The sequence below is a fragment of the Schistocerca americana genome, chromosome 4 (genome assembly GCF_021461395.2).
Source record: "Schistocerca americana isolate TAMUIC-IGC-003095 chromosome 4, iqSchAmer2.1, whole genome shotgun sequence".
NCBI lineage: Eukaryota > Metazoa > Arthropoda > Insecta > Orthoptera > Acrididae > Schistocerca > Schistocerca americana.
In genome coordinates this window covers 538,082,563-538,101,734 of record NC_060122.1, presented here as the reverse complement: position 1 = coordinate 538,101,734, position 19,172 = coordinate 538,082,563, and the positions used below count along the sequence as shown (strand labels likewise).

The 19,172-nt window shown below is 39.2% G+C and overlaps 1 protein-coding gene across 3 annotated transcripts in view; it reads left to right on the top strand.

Moving 5' to 3' along the window:
• LOC124613961 (peptidyl-prolyl cis-trans isomerase-like 1) overlaps nucleotides 1-19,172 on the top strand; it is a 92,676-nt gene that overhangs the window by 21,343 nt on the left and 52,161 nt on the right. For 2 of the 3 annotated variants that reach the window (XM_047142744.1, XM_047142742.1), the window contains exon 2: nucleotides 10,321-10,454. In XM_047142744.1, coding sequence (XP_046998700.1) covers nucleotides 10,321-10,454 — 134 coding nt within the window. Of the gene's footprint in view, nucleotides 1-5,953; nucleotides 6,084-10,320; nucleotides 10,455-19,172 lie in introns of those variants that run through there. The other variant, XM_047142743.1, reaches the window with a different exon arrangement.

Below are 19,172 nucleotides of genomic sequence, written 5' to 3'. Positions count from 1 at the left end.
CACATTATTTGTTGATGGTCACTCACATCATAATTAAATCTTTTAATAAACTTTGAGAGGAGTAAGGTTTGCAATAAACTTTTTACTTATCTTCTTTTTCGTAGTTGGCTCCAGTTCCTCACATATTGGGGCCGATTCTTGAAGCTGAAATTTTTTTTTATATTATAAGTTCTCATGGTTTCAATTGATGTGATAACTTTTGAAAGAATTGCCTGAGAAGTAATTTCTTTTTCTGTAATTTTTATTCTTTCACATTTTTCTATATCACAGTCTTTACAATTTCCACTTCAAAATTGAAAATTACATTGTTATTGCCAAACCTAAAAAACATGTCCGATCACATCAGAGGCATGTCCACTACTAATCCCTTCTGTGGTAGTAACAATATTCCAAAGAGTTTACAAATTTTCTTGACAAATGAATTTCCACCAATTTATATCATTATTTTATAAATGACTCTAGGAAAAAATTTAATAAATTTCATCATATTGCGCAATTATTAATAGGAATTTTAAGTGTGCCAGATATTTCGTTATTTCAAATGTTTTTTAAAAAAAAAGAGTAATTTTAACTGTACATACAGAGTTAGTCATATTGATCGTAACAACGAAAATAATTCTTTTTATACATTTTAGCCTGAAATGTAATAAGTCATGAGGAAAATCATATGCAATTCTTTTAGAAAAACAGTGGAGATAGTATTAACCTGTGTAAAAGTTTGCAAGTATTTTTTGGTATCGCCTCCTTCTGTTGAGGAAGAGTAATGCTTGAGGAGAGTGTCCTTTTACACTATGTAGGCCACTTGTACCATACATGGTGTATGCATCACCCACCAAAGTTGCTGTCCCAAAAACTGGGTTGGTGACACTGCCCATATAAGGACAACAGTGTCAATGATGTATCACACTCAAAGAATATCTCAAACAGTTGGGCCAGCCACACTGAAGAATGTGAGATAGTACATGGTTGAATAATGACAATATTGTGAAAAGGATAGATTACTACTCACCATATAGCGGAGATGCTGAGTTGCAGACAGGTACAACACAAAGACTGCTAAATAAGTAAGCTTTCGGCCACAAATTCATGTATCTCACTCTCACATGACTACTGTCTCTGGCTGCTTAAGCTTTGGCTACAAGAGACAGCAGTCATGTGTGTGAATTGTCTCTGCATGAATTTTGTGTGGTCTGTGTGTGTGTGTGTGTGTGTGTGTGTGTGTGTGTGTTTCCTAATTTGGCCGAAAGCTACTTGTTTAGCAGTCTTTTTGTTGTACCTGTCTGCAGGTCAGCATCTCCACTATATGGTGAGTAGCAATCTATCCTTTTCATTATATTGCCATTATTCCATCATGCATTTTCGTTCGTTTGTTAGTACAGGGTTGCGCATTGTAATAGGAAAACCATTGTCTCTGTTAATAAGATTGTCTGCCAACCTAATTTCAGTTGCCTCCTTATAAACACTCTCCCAAAACTGGATGTACAGAATTCCCATGTCTCTCTTGTAAACAACGTTCCACTACCACCAATTTTTCAGCCTGTTGTCACCTCATGTGACAGCGATGTCCCACTCACCTGTCCTGAACCACGCAAATCAACTGGCTGATGTAAGCACTGATATGCAGTTTTTTATATACCAGGTTTCTTAAGTCCCAAATCATCTTTGACAGAGCTAAATAGTGTCCCAATTTTGGCAAGTGAATTGAACACGCTCTTGATATCAGATCGCCTTAAAATTCTTCTAGTCTTAAATGATATAACCACAGCATAAGAAATAAATGCCAAAGATCTATGCTTATCTTTATGCACCTCTGAGGATGGTTCAAATTCCATAACCTGATGAATGTGCTTTTTAGAGTATCCATTTTTCTTAGCCCTACAATCACCTAACATGGGCAAAAATTGTCTACATTTTTCTTATATTAAAAAAATCATAGCAAATGTCCATTTGTGTTTATGGGCCTTTTTCTATTTGTCTTTCACCTTATAAAGTCCTATACTGTATGTTTCTGTGGTTAAAATTTTAAAAATTGAAAATAAAAAATATAAAATTTATGCCCTGGCTTGTGGTACTACATGTGACCATAATTTTGTTGTCTTCCTTCCCAACAACTGTCAAGCACAGGCAAAAATTGCCCATACATTTTTCTGTTATTAAATTTCATTTGGCAACCTCGATTGTGAGTTTTACAGGGTCTTGTGGAGAGTCCACTTGAGTTTCATTTTCATTGTTGATTACTAACCACTATTATTAGCAGTTTGTTACAGTAGAGCAAATGCTTTTTTTGTAAAGTAGATTTTCTAAAATGAGTTGTAGAGACTTGAATGATGCAAAAATTCTTGCTAAACTTTTAGGAGATGACGAATTACCATGCAAAACCATGCAAGTAATGTTCCAAACAAATATGTTACAAGTTCTGGTAGAGTGTATCTTGCAGAAGCTCCAAGGCATTGTGAAAGGGATTTTGCCAACATAGTCCATGAACATTGGGAAATAAATACTGCTGGGAAAGTAACAAGTATATGTGAATCATTCAAGAAATTTTTTACTCCTGAAATAGTACAGAAAATTGTTGATCATACAAATGAAAAAGCTGAAAGAAAAAACATATCTCCTGCTAGCGTTTCTTAAACATATGCTTTGATTCTTATGCGAATTTACCAGGACACCACTATTTCGTTACCTCTTTTATGGTCAAGTTTACTGGGAAGAGTCGTATGTAGAGGAACTATGAGTAAGACAAGAGCATGTCAGCTATTGAAAATTGTTCACTTTGATGATAAAGCCACCAGCGCAGAAAGACAAGTCGGTGACAAATTTGTGCCGCTGCACGAAGTATTTGAAGAATTGAGTGGAATATTCCTGAGGTACTTCAGAAGTGGCCCTCATGATGTAGTTGATATAATGCTATGTCTTTTCAGTGATTGCTGTCCTTTTATATTTTTTCTCAAAGACAAACCGGGAAAACATGGTATACGTGTTAGAATTCTCAGTAGTGCAACTGAACAATACATAATAAAATTGGAAGTGTATGCTGGAAAAGACAATAGACCTGCCTGTGAATGAGGCCCTCTTGAAATTAAAGAGACTGGTGGAGTCAATAAAGAATTCGGGCTCCAATATCACAACTAACCATTTCTACATGTCTGTGGAATTGGCAGACATTCTGTATGAAGATTACAAACTTACTTTGGTTGAGACACTCAAATCCAACAGAAAACATATACTCAAAGAACTAAAGATGACAGGAGGCAGAGAGCTGTATCCCTCCAAATTCGCATTCACAGATCCATCTACTAAGAAGCTTCCAGTAACAATTGTCTCTTACACCACAAAGGAAAAACAAAAAAAAAATTCTGTTGATGTTGTCAACACAACATCACGGTGCAGGAGTAGAAGTAGATACACCAAAAAAGAAAATCTGTAGAAACTTATACTATAATTCCACTAAGAGAGGAGTGGGTGCCATAGATCAAATGGCTAGGACATACTCTAAAAAAAGGGGTTCGAGAAGTTGGCCACAGTCTGTGTTCTACAGCCTACTTGATAAAGCTGCAGTAAACTCATACAAACTGTTCAAGATGAATCTACTTAAGTGGAACAAAGGGAAATCAAACACCAGAAAACTGTATCTTCACAAATTAGGCCTTGAACTTTTGAAACCATATGTAGAGAGTGATCCAAGAACTTGAAAGGACTTCAGTTGCCTATTGTTTGTGCAATGCAGGAGATCCTTTGTAGGAATAGAGGTAACCAAAATTGCTGCAAATGAGGAACTAACTAGGAAAGTGAGATGCCACATATGCTTGAAGAATGCCAGTAACCTGGGACAACATCATGAAAATCAATTTAACATGTGGAAGCTGTGGTCTCCATCTGTGTAAGAGTAATTCAGGATCAACCATTGTGTGTGTGTGTGTGTGTGTGTGTGTGTGTGTGTGTGTCTGTGGAGGAGGTAAATGTCATCTGTGAATGACAGTATTTTCTCCAAGTGAAGAGTTATTTTTGAAAGTTTTCAATGTACCATAACCTATATTTGTTCAAGTATTTTTATTTCTGTTTTGGAAACTTTCCCTCAAGGAGAAAACTGTATTACTCAGTTATTAGAGCAAAGAGTGTATAGAAACTTCGGACAGCCTGTGTACTTAAGTACAGCTTTTATGTTTCTAGTTTATACAAACTTTCATTGTCGAAGAATTGACCACAGTTGCTTGTTATATTCACCCTATGTGATAAAAAAATGACATTTATAGTTATGTTATCAATATATCCTGTTAAACTAATTTCATGTTGAAAACATGCTTGCTTAAAATAAATACATACTACGGGATTTACAGATTATTGTAACATGGGAAAAATTTGCCATTGGTTGCTCAGTGCAACCTAAAATACCTTGGTGCTACTAGGGTTAAACCAGCTGCCCAGTGCTCAAGTTCTTGTGTTAGACTATCTGTATCAGAAATAGAATGATCTCTCCATACCAGAGTTCTTAGGATACAGTCGAATTGCTACACTGGGTGGCAACGCTTTGCCTGCAGCTGTTGATCGGTATGTGTCAGTTTTCAGTGAACATTATATCTCAAATACCATCACATTTTTCTGCAAACCATTGTGCCTAAAAATGAAAGCTTCCATCACCTTCAGCCTCTACAATAAATTTAATGCTGGGCTGGAGACAGTTGAAGGGGTCAAAAATTAGGTCAAGAATATCATGTCCATGGAGCCAGACAAAAAGGGTATCGCCGGTGTGTGTCAAGAAACATGTTGGTTGCAGTGCCCTATCCTTAAAGTCCTCCATGAATAAATTGGCAACTATGGGCCATAAACAGATACCCATAGCCACTCCATTATTCTCCTAAAAATATATTGCCATTAACAAAAAATACATGGATGTCAATAGGTGACAGCAAAGCTTCATCCAGCAGGTAGCCCTTTATCACTCAAAATGGTTGCAAATTTATTCATGGATGACTTCAAGGATAGGTCACTGAAGACTTCAGCTTTGCAACAAATCTGCTTCTGGAAATACGTAATGACGCCTTTTTTGTCTGGACCCATGAATGCTCATGACAGATTTTTGGATCACTTCAGCTGTCTTTATCCCAGCATCAAATATGCCATGGAGGTTAAAAGTAATGGGAAGCTTCAATTTTTGGATGTAGTGGTTTACAGAAAGCCTAATGGTACTCTGGGACATAGGAGTTACACACACTTGTGTGTTTTGCCACTCATTCAATAAGGCCCATAAATAACATTTAAGTGGGTAACAGGAAAATATTAAAAAACTGGTTACCTGCAATCTGCTGCCCGTATCTACATCTACTTCTGTAATTTGCAAACCACACTACAGTTTGTGGTGGAGGGTATTTCTGGTACCATTGTCTTTGCCCCCTTCCATGTTCCATTCACGAATGGTGCGTGGGAAGAATGATTGTTGGTAAATTGAAGCACTGAAGGCAGTGCTGAAAAATAATTTACACAGAAGTGTATGGTTCGGGATGGTATGTAGGTCAGAGCAGAAGAGGTGTCTCTCAAGGCTCATCCTGTATCCAAGCCCCACCAACCCTATGAAGGACAAAGACAGTTATAGACGAAAGAATGTCTTCCAGTTGGCAGATTCCTTCTCTCTCTCTCTCTCTCTCTGGTCTGCCAGTTAAGCCTGGTAATGACCCAGCAGTACTCGACACTCAGTCAAACAGGTGTTTTTAAACCACTTATTTTGTGTGTGAATTACATTTCCAGAAGATTCTTCCAGTGACTCTTAGCTGAGCACCTACTTTTCTTGCAATTTGTTTTATTTGGTCATTCCAATTTACTGCTGCATAGTTACGTGTAAGTATTTTATGGTAGTTTCAGGAACTTAAAGAGAAATAGAGGTAACAGCTGTGTTGTGTAGCTTACACTCTTCTGTTGAAATGTGTTACGAGAACTCCATCATGGATTAATAAATGTTGCTAAATTAAAAACATTCCACATGCAGACAAGGCCTTTAAAAAATTGAGCTAACAACATCTTGTACCTGCTGGAACTGAAAGGCTGTGACACTCCTTTGGTTCAACACAACAGATCAAAGCTATTGGCAGGTATGTTTCATGTAAGTTTACTTGCCATAAAATGGATATTGATCCTGGTAAAATTCCACCTGCCACACAGTGTATCACATAGGTAACACACTATAAAACACACTAAGTTTCTAATATCTGTGACACAATTAACTGAAATTGTTCTACACTTCTGTAATAGTATTAGGCCCTTTTTTCTTTTTTACAGGTCCCTTAATGATATGACACTTAGCTACTATGGTTATCCAAAGTACATAGGCTTCTCTCACAGCTTGACTGTTGTGACTGTATAGCGGGACTTGTAATGAGGACTGCAACTGGAGACAGTCACGACATCGCAGCAATCTGTAGATGTGTCTGTGTGTGGACATCACACAGTACACTTCTCTGAAGGAGAACGAACCCAACTCATAGCAAAACTTGGGGAGAAGAGAAACTTGTGGCACAACTTGATTAGAAGAAGGGGTCGATTGGTAGGGCATATTCTGAGGCATCGAGGGATCACCAATTTTGTATTGGAGGGTCGCATGGAGGGTAAAAATCGTAGAGGGAGACCAAGAGATGAATACACTAAACAGATGCAGAAGGATGTAGGTTGCAGTTGGTACTGGGAGACGAAGAAGCTTGCTCAGAATAGAATAGCATGGAGAGCTGCATCAAACCAGTCTCTGGACTGAAGACCACAACAACAACAACAACAGGTACAGTCATAAAATTTGGTACAAATTTGGTAACTCTTTAATTGAAAATGATTCTACAATTTCTAAATTGTATTCAAAATTTAATGATTAGTTAATCTACTATGGTTTTATCATATAAAATCATACTTATCTCAACAACTTGGAAAGTAATAAAAACATGAGTAATACAAGTTGTATACTGCCTTTTGAGACTTTAATGAAAGCTTTATTTAGACCAAAAGCCTTATTTAGACTATATTGGTCTAAATGAGGCTTTCGTTACAGTCTCAAAAGGCGGTATACAACTTATATTACTCATATTTTTATTACTTTCCATGAAGTTGAGAAAAGTATGATTTTCTGTGATAAAACCACAGTAGATTAACTAACCATTAAAATTTAAATACAATTTAGAAATTGTAGAATCATTTTCAACTAAAGAGTTACTAAATTTGTAACAAATTTTATGACTGTACCTATAACATCTACAAACAGTGTAAGTGACTATTATTCAACAAAAGTTTTGCTTTATGTTAGCAGTAGTGGTACAAGCAGAGGGATTATATATCTACAGTAAAATACAATACCTCTGCTTGTAACACTACTACTAATATAAAGTAAAACTTTTGTTGAATAATAGCCACTTACACTGTTTATAGATATTACAGGTACACTACTATTGTTTTATCATCGAAAATCATACTTTTCTTAACAACTTGGAAAGTATTAAAACTATGAGTAATGTAAGTTAATATATTGACTTTTGAGACTGTAATAAAAGCCTTATTTAGATCGTATGCATTTCACTTTATTTCAAAGCATCACCAGTGCTCACTGTAACAGTTTGGTTTTCTTACAAATATCTCTGTCAAGATCAAGTTCTCATGTTTTACATTCTTAAATTACAATTATTTCTCATGATTTTTTTGTTCTACTTCATTCCTAATGTTCTTCCACATGTAGGTGCTCAATTTTTAGAACATTGCATGAAGATGTTTCGAAATAAAGTGCAACGTGTGGTCTAAATAGGATGTTTGTTACAGTTGCCAAAGACAGTGGGTGGCTAGCAGCTCTGAGGGAGGTGGCCAGTTTGCCTGCTAGGAATGTGGGAGAGAGGGGTGTCCGGTGTATGAGGTGACATGATTGTAGCAGCTGGTGGGAAGCGGCACATGCTGAAGGCGATATGGGGAAGTGGATTGGAAGGAGGTGACAGGACAGAGTAAAGGGAACTGTTGGTGGAGGGTGCAGGAACTGTGTGTTACCTGAGATTGAGGCCAGGATGGTTACAGAAGCAAAGAATGTGTTGTAAGAGTAACTCCCTTCTGCGTAATTTAGTGAAGCTGGTTGTGTAGGGACAGATGCAGTTCGTTCAGGTTGTGAAGCAGCCATTGAAAATGAACATGTTGTGCTCAGCTGCATGTTGTGCCACCAGGTGGTCAATTGTTCTGGATAACAGCTTGGCAGTGGTCATTCATCCTGCTGGACAGCCAGTTGGTAGTCATTCCAACATAAAAATATCTGCCGTGTTTGCTGTATGGTTGGAGTATAACATGGCTGCACTCACAGGTAGCCAAGCCTGTGATGGGATGGGATAAGCCTGTGGCAGTTGTTCAAGTCCAGGGAGATATTGGGCAATGACAGGGGCGCTCCTTTACATCTGATTCTTGGAGTGGTGGGAGAATTGGGGATGTGCAAGAATATGGTATGGGAAATCTGTTTGTGGATTTAGTTTTGGGGTTATTGCCTGTGCTGCAAGGGCCTTTGGGGCATGGACGGCTCGCCATTGCCAGTACGGTTTCCATGGGTGACTGCTCGGGTGTATGGAAGGGATTTTTTGGTGTGGAAGGGATGAAAGCTGTCAAAATGTAGGTACTATTGATGGTTAATAGGTTTAATGTGGACACAGGTCTAGATGGTGCCATCAGATAGGTTTAGGTCAATACCCAGGAAGATGGCACATTGGCTAGAGAAGGAACAGGTAAAGCTGTTGGGAGAGATTGTGTTGTAAAGGAATGTAGACAGAGTGACTTGGCCCTGAGTCAGATTGTGAAGATATCATCAATGAACTTGAACCAGACTTCTGGTTTCTTTATTCTGGAAAAATTGAAATGTGTGTGATATGAGCATTAGTGTTTTAATTTGATTTAGAATATGTTATGATTTACAATTTCCTGCCTGGTATATGCCATCAACCTACTATAGAGTATTGCACCAGAATACAAAACTCCCATCTGAACCCTAGACATGGATACATAATCTATATTAAAATTACTTTTACTTTTAATATTGTGGTTGTGAATTTCATCATTAATCTTGAATGTCTATTCTTATTAATTACAAATGCCATTAGGGAGTAAATGTGTGAGCATTTGAGTGTATTAAAACCAAGGCCAGTGAAGAGAGATGATGTTTGGTTATCACATTTTCTTTATATTATTACTGCAAGCTCGAGTAAATTTTTAGTTTTTGTTTCCTTGACTTCATTGTCCTATGAGGTTGGGCCATAAAACAGTATGGAGGGAAACGTACTATCAATCATATCTGTGGGCCAAAACAGTGAGTGATTTGTTAGTGCAAAGCAAATAGAACTGAACTTTTGTCATTGCTTTTGAAGAGTGCATCAGTGTCTGTGGTAGATCACTTATGTGCATTAAGAATAGGAGTAGACCAAGTTCCGAACTTATAGGTCACTGTATTTAATTTTTACTTACTTACTGTATGATGTTACACTATTTAATTTTGGATATACAAAAAAAGGTATCTGGTATCTAAATACTGATCTTTACAGCTGTGTTGTACCTGAAAACAATTAAGTGATGCACACCGAAGCAACCCAAATGCATATAAGAAATAAGACTCTGCTAAATTAAATAGTCAGTTTATGGGCAGTACAGACAACTTTGGTTATAGTAGCTCAATCTCAAAGTTTATAAACTGTTGTTACCAAATGTTGAATATAGAAGAGTAAATGCTGCCTCTTAGTGTTACTTCTCATACACATCTGTAGCCTGGAATGCAATCAGTGTGTTATGTATTATAATGTAAGGCTGTCACCACACAATGTGATAATGTGAAGCACCACACTACCTGTGGATCAATATTGGCCATCAACTGTGTGTTTTAAATGTCTTTCTCTTCACTATTATTACCTAGCCCTCATTTTACGTAAGTTTAGCAATAAACTAATAAGATACATTGTTTGGAAAGATGTTATATACTGATGAAAATATACACTGTTGCTGCAGTAGTGCCTTTGCAGACAATGGAATTTTGTTTTTTGTAGATGTAATTACTTTTTAGTTTTTGAGGTGTTTTATCAACCATGTGAGAGACTAGTTGGAATGTGACAGAACTGTGTGCTGCATTAGGGTGATAAATAATATTTAAATTTTTAATTTATTTCACTTTCATGTACAGTTTTTAAGCTAATATCATTGTCACTGATGAAAATCTATATTACTGAAATTGACTGGCTGCAGTCATTGGATTTTGTGTTTTACCACACCAAAAACTGTCAGTTTACACTGTGTGATGAATAATGTTTTATGAGCAATGTTACATACTCTTTTGTTTTTCAGAATGGGAGAAATAGTAATAGAGCTATATTGGAAACATGCACCAGCCACATGCAGAAATTTTGCAGAACTTGTTAGAAGAGGATATTACAATGGCACTAAATTTCATCGAATAATTAGGGACTTTATGATACAGGGTAAGGGAGTTGCAGGCCATTATTTTCTAATTATAATGTTGTATAGAAGATTATACCAGAATCATTATTCAGACTCTCTCTCTCTCTCTCTCTCTCTCTCTCTCTCTCTCTCTCTCACACACACACACACACACACACACACACACACACACACACACACACACTACACACACTCCAACCCCCCCCCCCCCCCCTCCTCCCAATTAATCTTTATCTTTTATTTCTCATATCGACAATGAGGTAGTAAATTTTCAGCTGCAACCAAAGTACAAGTTATCTCCAACTTGAACACCACAGTGCGTCACCAACCATGGGTCTATTGGGCCAAGTTATACATTTTCTAACCTGTGAATCAACTTACCCAGCCAGTTAATGTGGCACATTGAAATTAAGGTGAGTTCCAGAACACAATAAAAGATGGCATTTTTCGGATATGCAAATTATTGCTAGAGATGAATTAAGTAATAAATGATGGGAAAAATCCCAAGACAGATCAGATTTGTAGTTGGATACTTATCTGCTCAGTCATAACAAGTAAATAAAAAAGAAAATAACCACAGTGTTTTGGTTTGTCTCTGACATTTCAAGTGTGCTATTTACCATGTTTCAATTTGTCAGATACTACCTCTTGTTGGTATATCATCGATAACTGACCTCTCCTCCTGTACTGCTCTGTGTCATCTCTCAGTGGTGGTGGTGGTGGTGGTGGTGGTGCTGGTATGTAGAGGGCACTCAACAGTGAGTTCAACAGTGCTCTTACTCAACTAACAGAATACAAGTGTGGTTATGAGTGATGAGAAGCATGCAACAAAATGTAAATTAGAAAATATAATCTGCAGCCACCCTATGACTCACACTGTCACACAAAATGGCAAAAGATGTACCATATTTTACAGGCAATAAGGTGCTATGGACTGTAAGAAGCTCCTTAATTTTTAAGCATTTATTTAAAATAACTTTTTTACTATTTTTATTATTAGATTCATGGTGTATACAACCCGGGACAACCGGGAAAAACCCGGGAATTTTTTCATCCCGGAGAAAACCGGGAAAAACCCGGGAATTTTTCGGAATTCCGGGAATGTTTCATTGTTTTAGCTTTCAGTTAATTTTTTGCAATTTTGACTGCAGAATTGATTCTCTAGCAAAGAATGTTATTGTATCCTGCTACTGGAGAATGATACTGCAGCAATAAAGTATAAACAAGAGGGAAAAAATAAAACTTTAGTGGCAAAGGAAATGAGCAATTTACAACAACAAAACATCGTGCACGCACAAGCGTCTGCAAATAGCAAAAATATTTCAACGGCCGTAGGGCGCAGACTGTAATTCTCTGTAACAAATAAACTGCTTGCTATGAGCATGACGTCACAACTGTTCACGTTAGGTTCGTTTGACCAATTGCCAGCCGTCTGTTGCGCAAGCGCATTAGACTCGCGTATAAGTAGTACCTTCTCCCGCTACTTGAAGTTTGGTTGTTAGCTGTATCGGTAAGATGCAAACGAGAAAAATTTTTCTCCCGCGCCCTAGCTGCCAGATTCACGCTTGCTCAGAGTTGTCTGGGTTGTAGTGGGGAGGGGGTTTATCTCCACCTGACCCGTGTTTACGTTAAGTGATTTCGCTGCTTCTCTTCGTGTACAGATCCCACGTCATGTGAAAACAAACGGATTTCTGTGGCCGGGAGCTATCAAGTGAATTAAAATACATTCACATAATTACGGAGGGCAAAAATATATTATTAATTTGTTTTCTGATTTTATTTTATTTCCAAGTTAGTAGCAGTCAAGCATTAATCGCCTTGCAGAACAGTGAAGTCATTTTTGCAAGTTTGCTAAAGAAATTTGGCTTTATTAATCTTTCCGCTGAGGCAATCATTTTATTTGAAACGAAGTGTTTCATTCTACAGTATTGCCTAGTTCCAACTGTTCGCTGAATTCCAAGTGCACTTTATCATCTTCTGCCATATATGGCATTATGCCATAATAAAGATCCTAAAATGAGATCGCAGAGTACTGGTACTCCAAGAAAATTTACATCCCAAAAACCACACTGAAAAGCTTAATATCAGATGGGACCTACTTCATTGTGAACTGGAAAAAGCCAATTTGCACTTCAAGCCGAATTATGCATTTTAGTGTGGTTTACGAAATTCCGATGCTCTTTGGAGTATCCTCTGATGCTCTGTTTCTTTTATGGTGTAATGTAAGCTCTGTTAGTGCTTTATACACACGAACATGCGGGCTTCCTACACCACTACAGTTGCACACGCACAATAATGCCCTATTTTTCGGGCGTTCTCTGGCAACTGGTAAATCGAGCCTACTTCTAACAGTCTCCGGATAGTATTGCGGACGGTGGTTAGAAAAGTGTTACTTTCGAAGAAAATTTCTTTTTACGCAACATGAATTTTGTTACGTGTAAGAAAGTGGGATGGATATCTAAATCACAGAGCGTTCGAAACTGAACAGTTTGAGCACCAGCCACTTACAAGAATTTCGAGCCGAGACATTTACGTCAGAATTTTAAATTTACTGGCACATTTGTGTAATGCATCTTAAAGTATAACACGCGCAAAAAAAAAAAAAAAAAAAAAAACAATATTACATGTGAAAGCTTAGCGTGTTAATCTTAGAGACCAAAATTATATGTGAAAGCTTAGCTTTTCTTGTAGATATACGGTGCTGTGTACATTAATGTAAACCGTTAACTTTTCCTCTTGCGTGTTCGCGCTACTTAACTAGTGATCTTGCTATTGGCTGACTGTAACAGGTGTCCTATGCTTTGAATAGCTGCTGTCATCGGCTGGCTAGATCTCGTGGCTTGAGATATGACTCGCTTACAAAAGGACGTTGCAACCTCGGTTTCAACGCTCCGGAAACTAACGCGCTGTGTTTGGTGCAATTCGAATTTATACTTTCGTAATACGAAAATATGCAGCGTATATGTTGCTGCAAATCAAGGACCTTTCCAAAACTTCTCTCCTTTTTTTAATCAAAAGTCTTCTCCAAACTTCTCTGCCCCGTCTTTTCTTTTTTTTTCCGGGAAGTTCTACGTGATTGTATAAAACGTTAACCATTCAAAGGATTGATAAGTTTTACAGTTCCGAGGGAAAATCTACGGAAAACCTACTGTCACTTAGCACAGAAAAAGTGTATTTTCGCCCTGGAAAAAGCATATTTTTTAAACGGGATATCCGGGAATAATCCGGGAATTTTTTTCCTTGTTCCCGTATACACCCTGTAGATTGCAAATCTATACTAAAAAAATGCATAGTTTATAAAAACCAAACTGACCTTTAAAATCCCTGAAAATCGTTGTCTGAACTTTCTTCCTCTTCATATATAAGATGGTCTTTAATGCCATATAGAGCGTTACTTATGCCGCACTCCTTGCAAATTTTAACAATGATGTCTTACCTCTCTCTATACCGTGACTTTTTGTCCACTGGCACACTTATTTGATTGTAGGTTGTTTTAAAGCTCCCTTTGGTGCTAATTCACATTGGATTTATTTATCGAGACATCGAGAGGTGTGGAAGTAAGTCCTCCTGGAACAACAGCAAGCTCTGTTTTTTCTCAATTTCTCTTTCACAGAATTTTTCAAATGACTATGAAACTGATCTAGCACAAGAAGAGAATTCAATAAAGAAACTTTCCTTCTCTCCCACACTGTGTTAATCCATAATTTCATATCAGCCTCATCCATCCAACCCTTGTATGTGCGCAAATGACAACACCTGTTGGTATTTCAGAAGGTTTTGCTGTTGTTTTGCTCTTGAAATTGATGATTTGATTAAGTTTATTATTGTCAGCACAACACATTGCATATTACTGATAATGAAAATTGTTTTCAGTTCAAGTTCACTGGCACCTTAGACTGCAATGATGCAACGTAGGCTAGACAGTGTTCTGGGTTTATGACACTTGGATGGGAGGGAAACAGTGTTAGCAAGCTTGTGAATCTCCACAACTCATGTTCGTTGCATCAGTGCACTGCTGTAGTTGAATCTCCATTGTTGCCAGATAGACAGATTTCCTGTGGCACCAAATATATGGCCTTTTTAAGACTGGCAGGAATTTTAAATCAAACACAGAACATTATTTATATTAATTTCGAGTATAAGATGCACCTGAATTTTGGAGGAAAATTTGCGAAGAAAAATGTGTGTCTTATAGTCCGTGAAATACGGTATGCTTCAAGGCACTGTGTGTAGAAAACATAGACTATAACTACAAAACATCTAAAATAGTGGAGCAAGAAAATAAGCCTACGTGATCAATTGGAAAATAAAAGACGAAGCAATCACCTCAGAAACACATTAAAGCCTTCTATCTTTAGACACTATTGAGAAGACCAGACAGCACACAGAATCTTAAAACATGAACCATATTCGATTCATGACTACCTAAAATAGAGGGTAAGTCAACTGGTAAGTGTGTTGCAGCCCTCATGACTTGATATAAAATGCATTCAGTTAAAATGTTGTGTATAGGAACCTGTACACCACAAGCACTGCATACCGGTATGTCTTCCTGTTGAAAGAGGAAGCCATGCATCAGAGGACAGTATCCAATCTGGAGGTGCATTAAATGTGCTTGCTCCCACTGCAGTGGCCAGGAGGAGGAACACTGTGACTGTAGCATTGGTTTCATGGGCCTCAGCTCGTGTTCTCCAACCCAAACCACTCCTCCTCCCACACATGCATGGTGTTTTGTCTCAACATGGAGGTAACTGCATAGACAGGGGCAGCAAATTCAGTAATTGTAACTTCTAAACAGGCATCCTTAGCTGCTGCATTACCTTGAATGCCCATGTGCCCTGGTACGCAGCAGCATGATACATCCTTTCCCTGCCTCTGTAAGTGGAAAAGGGCATTCTGAATCAACTGAAGATAGTGTTCAGATGGCTACATGTGAACGATAGCCTGAAGGGTACTTAGAATTGGTGGCAGGAAGGTGCCGTATCTTCTCCAGTGCCCTCAAGATCGAATATGATTAAATTTAATCTACTGTGAATGTACCAGGTAAGTGAATCTTGATGACAGCCTGGAAATAATGCAGCACAGCTAATGTAATTATCCTGCTCAGATCCATCAGTGTAAATGATCACACAGTTACAGTGCTCGGCTGAAGTTCTGTAAAACATCAGTTTAAAAACAGAGGCCGGAGTAAAAATCTTGGTCGATGTATTGACCAGGGCAGCAAACAACTCTAACCTCAGTGAAGCATGGAAATAGCATCTGCACCAAGAGCCACTAAGTCCTGCTGAATGTGAATTCTGAGTGGTTTCATTGCTTGTGGTCTATTTCTAAAAAGCTGGCCCAGTTGAGGGTGAGCAACAGTCTGAAGTGCCAGTGACTGTGGCATGGAGAGTAGCCTGCACACATGATGCATCATGAGGACGTGTCACTGGATGGCAAGTGGTGGTTCCCAGCCTCAACACAGAGGCTAGGGATTGTACTCATCCTATGTGCTCCTGTCATCAACTGAATCCACTCATGGTGAACAGCATCAGTTATCTTAGGATAAGATGGTTGTGCTGAGCCATAAGCTGTGCAGCCATAGTCAAGATGTCTTGTGAAACGGAAGCAGACATGTTTGGTCTACTCCCTGTGACCTGTGGCTTCTCCTCTTCTACTGATCTGTTTCCTCTGTCCTATGTTTCTGGACAAGTTCCCTATCTAAGCCTTGTGAAGCCCTCTCCATTCCATCTCTTCACTAGTGTTATTTAACTGTATCGCCTGTTGTGTACACTTAACTCTCTGTTGGCATCCTGCATTGACTTATAGATTTCGTACTGATCTTATCTTTATAAATAATGATAAATTTGATTATATGAGCCTGTTACCTTTCCAACCGCCAAAACCAAATAAAATGGAGCATTGGCATTCAAGGCTGCCATATATTCCTCAAATCTGGGCAACAGACCATTGGTGTGAGCCAGAGATGAGAAACTGCAGATGATGAATGTAGCATGTTGTTGCATTATGACATCATTTTTCAGTTTTGTATTTCATTTTACATCTTTGACCCCTTTTTATCTGGATATAATTTTTTTATGCGACACATGTTAGCTATGCCTAACAATGGTTTTCAGGAGTAAAGCAGACCACTCGCCAAATAACGGAAGCATTGAGTCATCGAAAGGCACAAATGGGGGGTGTCCCTCCCCCCCCCCCCCCCAACACACACTATCTATGCCCGTACTCAGTGTATGCCAGATGAAATTGGGGGGGGGGGGGGGGGGGTGGAGTGGAGTGGAGTGGAGGTTGTGTCGGGTGGAGTGGGAGGAAGGAGACAGAGAGGCAGGCAATAAAAGAGGGGCTGAGGGTAGTGGTTAGTGACTCGGAGGGAGGCAGCTGCTTTGCAGGCTAGAAATGCAGGGGGAGGGGTGGCAGGTGTATGAGTTGGGCATGTGCTGCATAAGTGCTGAAGCTGGTGGGGAATGTCACATGATAGAAGTAATGTCGGAAATGAATTAGGAGGGAGCAATTGGATAGAGGAAGGGAAACTTTAGGCTGGTTGGTGTGGGGACATTGGGTTGACAGAGATTGGAACTAGGTTCACTTTTTTTGGAGGGATTGGTGGCAAAGAAGTGTTTTCCACCAGAAACCTCAATCCTAGACAAATTTCAGTCCTATCCAAATGCTACAATTTCAGCCCCATACCTAAGTTTAATCATGTTGTCAAAAACCTACTCTCCTTTTCCCAGTCCCTACAGTGCCCTGGAGGATATTTTGGACTTCTGGAATGGGATCAATAGGCAGAGCTCATAGGTGTAGTAGTGAGCCAGTTGACAGTCTTTCTACCAGGTAGTCACTGTGACTCGTCATGACAATGGTGGAGCCTTCATGTGCAGGGAGAGTGATTAAGTTGGGATCTGTTTTTGAAGGTCGTGTATGTTTGTCCTTTATTTTCCTGAAAGGTTGGTGTTCTTAGGAAGGAGCCTGGGGAAGGATGGTGAGGCCAATTTGGAGATAAGGAATTCCAGGAAGGTGACTAGGGGGTGATTAGGTTGGATGGAAGAAGGGTGATGGTTGGCTAGTGATATGAACTGGAAGAAGCAGGGTTCTATGTTGGAATTAGGTTGGCTGTGGTTGGAGAGACTGGTGGCAAAGAAGTGTTTCCACTGTAAGGATTGGGAGAAAGAGAGTAAATGTTTGACAAGTCCAACATGGTTAAACTTCGAAGTGGGGCTGAAAGTGAGGCCTTTGGATGGGACTGAAATTCTTGTCGGACTAAAGTTTTTGGTGGAAAAATTAGCTATTGTATCTTCAGATCTGGATTTTCTGGAGCAATGGGAGGGAGTTTTGGAGGATACGGTAAATTGAAAAAATCGTCTAGGCAGGGCCTGGGTGCAATGAGGGGTTGATGAGGTTGATCACTGATGGAAAGATAGGTGTTGATGGATAGTGGTGCCTCAACATCGGAGTAGAATGTGAACTGGTTGGACAATTTATGGAGTCAGTGTAGGGAATGCTTTTGCAGGTGCTTGAGTGCAAGGGTTGTAATTTAGGTGATATGGTGTATGTAGTAAGAATTTTATAGTAACAGTACCTTCCAAAACTTCATTTACCTCTTGATCACTACTCATCATTGCTAATGTCACCACACTGTACACTAATGTCCCTCACACGCAAGGTATTGCCGCTCTCAAAATCTCTCTCTCCCAGTGTCCTTTAGACTCAAATCCACTACCTAATTCCTCATACACATTACCAACTATACCCTAACATACAGCTACTTCTCCTTTGAGAGGATGATATATAAAAAAAAATCTGCAGCACTGCCATGGGCAGCCGTATGGCATCTTTCAATGCCATCTAGAGGAAACCTTCCTAGCCTTCCAAAACCCCAAACCCTATGTATGGTTTAGGATCATTTATGATATCTTCAAGATCTGGAGCCAGGGCCAAGACATCCAATCATCATTCCTCCATGTCCTCCACACCTTCTCTCCCATCTGCTTCACGTAGTCCTCTTCAATCCAATGTGCCACCTTCGTAGAAGTTGACCTCTACCTCTGTGATGGCTCCACCCACACCCATGTCCATATTAACCCCACTGACCACCGACAGTACCTGAATTTTGACAGCTGCTGTCCCTTCCGCACCATAAAACTTGTCCCATACAGCATCATCTACTTGTGGGAGGCATATCTGTAGTGATGAGAACAACCTTGCTCAGTGCGCTGAAGGTCTCATGAGAAGAGACATTGCCTGCAAAACTAGTGCACGAACATTTTTCCCATGCCAGACCCCAACACACCCCTAATCCTCTGTCCTCCTCAATGTCCAATATCAACTTGGAGTGGAAAAATTTAACCATATCCTTCGCCTTGCCCAGAAACGTAGGACATCCTACCCAAGATCCTTCCCACTGTTACTTGAAAACCAACCAGCTGTCCACCAGAAAGGAAAGCCACTGCCAGACTGTGGCCAAAAACAAAGTTGATCACCCAGTGACACAACATTCACCTGAGCGCAGTGATTGCTTCACAATGTGGACTATCCATGTCCTTTCCTCCACCACCAGCTCTTCTGAACTACACAGGTGGAAGTTATTCTTGCAACACATCCTTCACTCCCCTCACTCTCCGGGCTTCAGTCTCCATTAACCCACTGTTCCCACTCCCTCCATCCAACAATTGCCGTTTCCTCTGTCCTATTACCCCCTCCTAGCTCACATCTCCAGGTCAACTTAATCATTCACCTCCCTC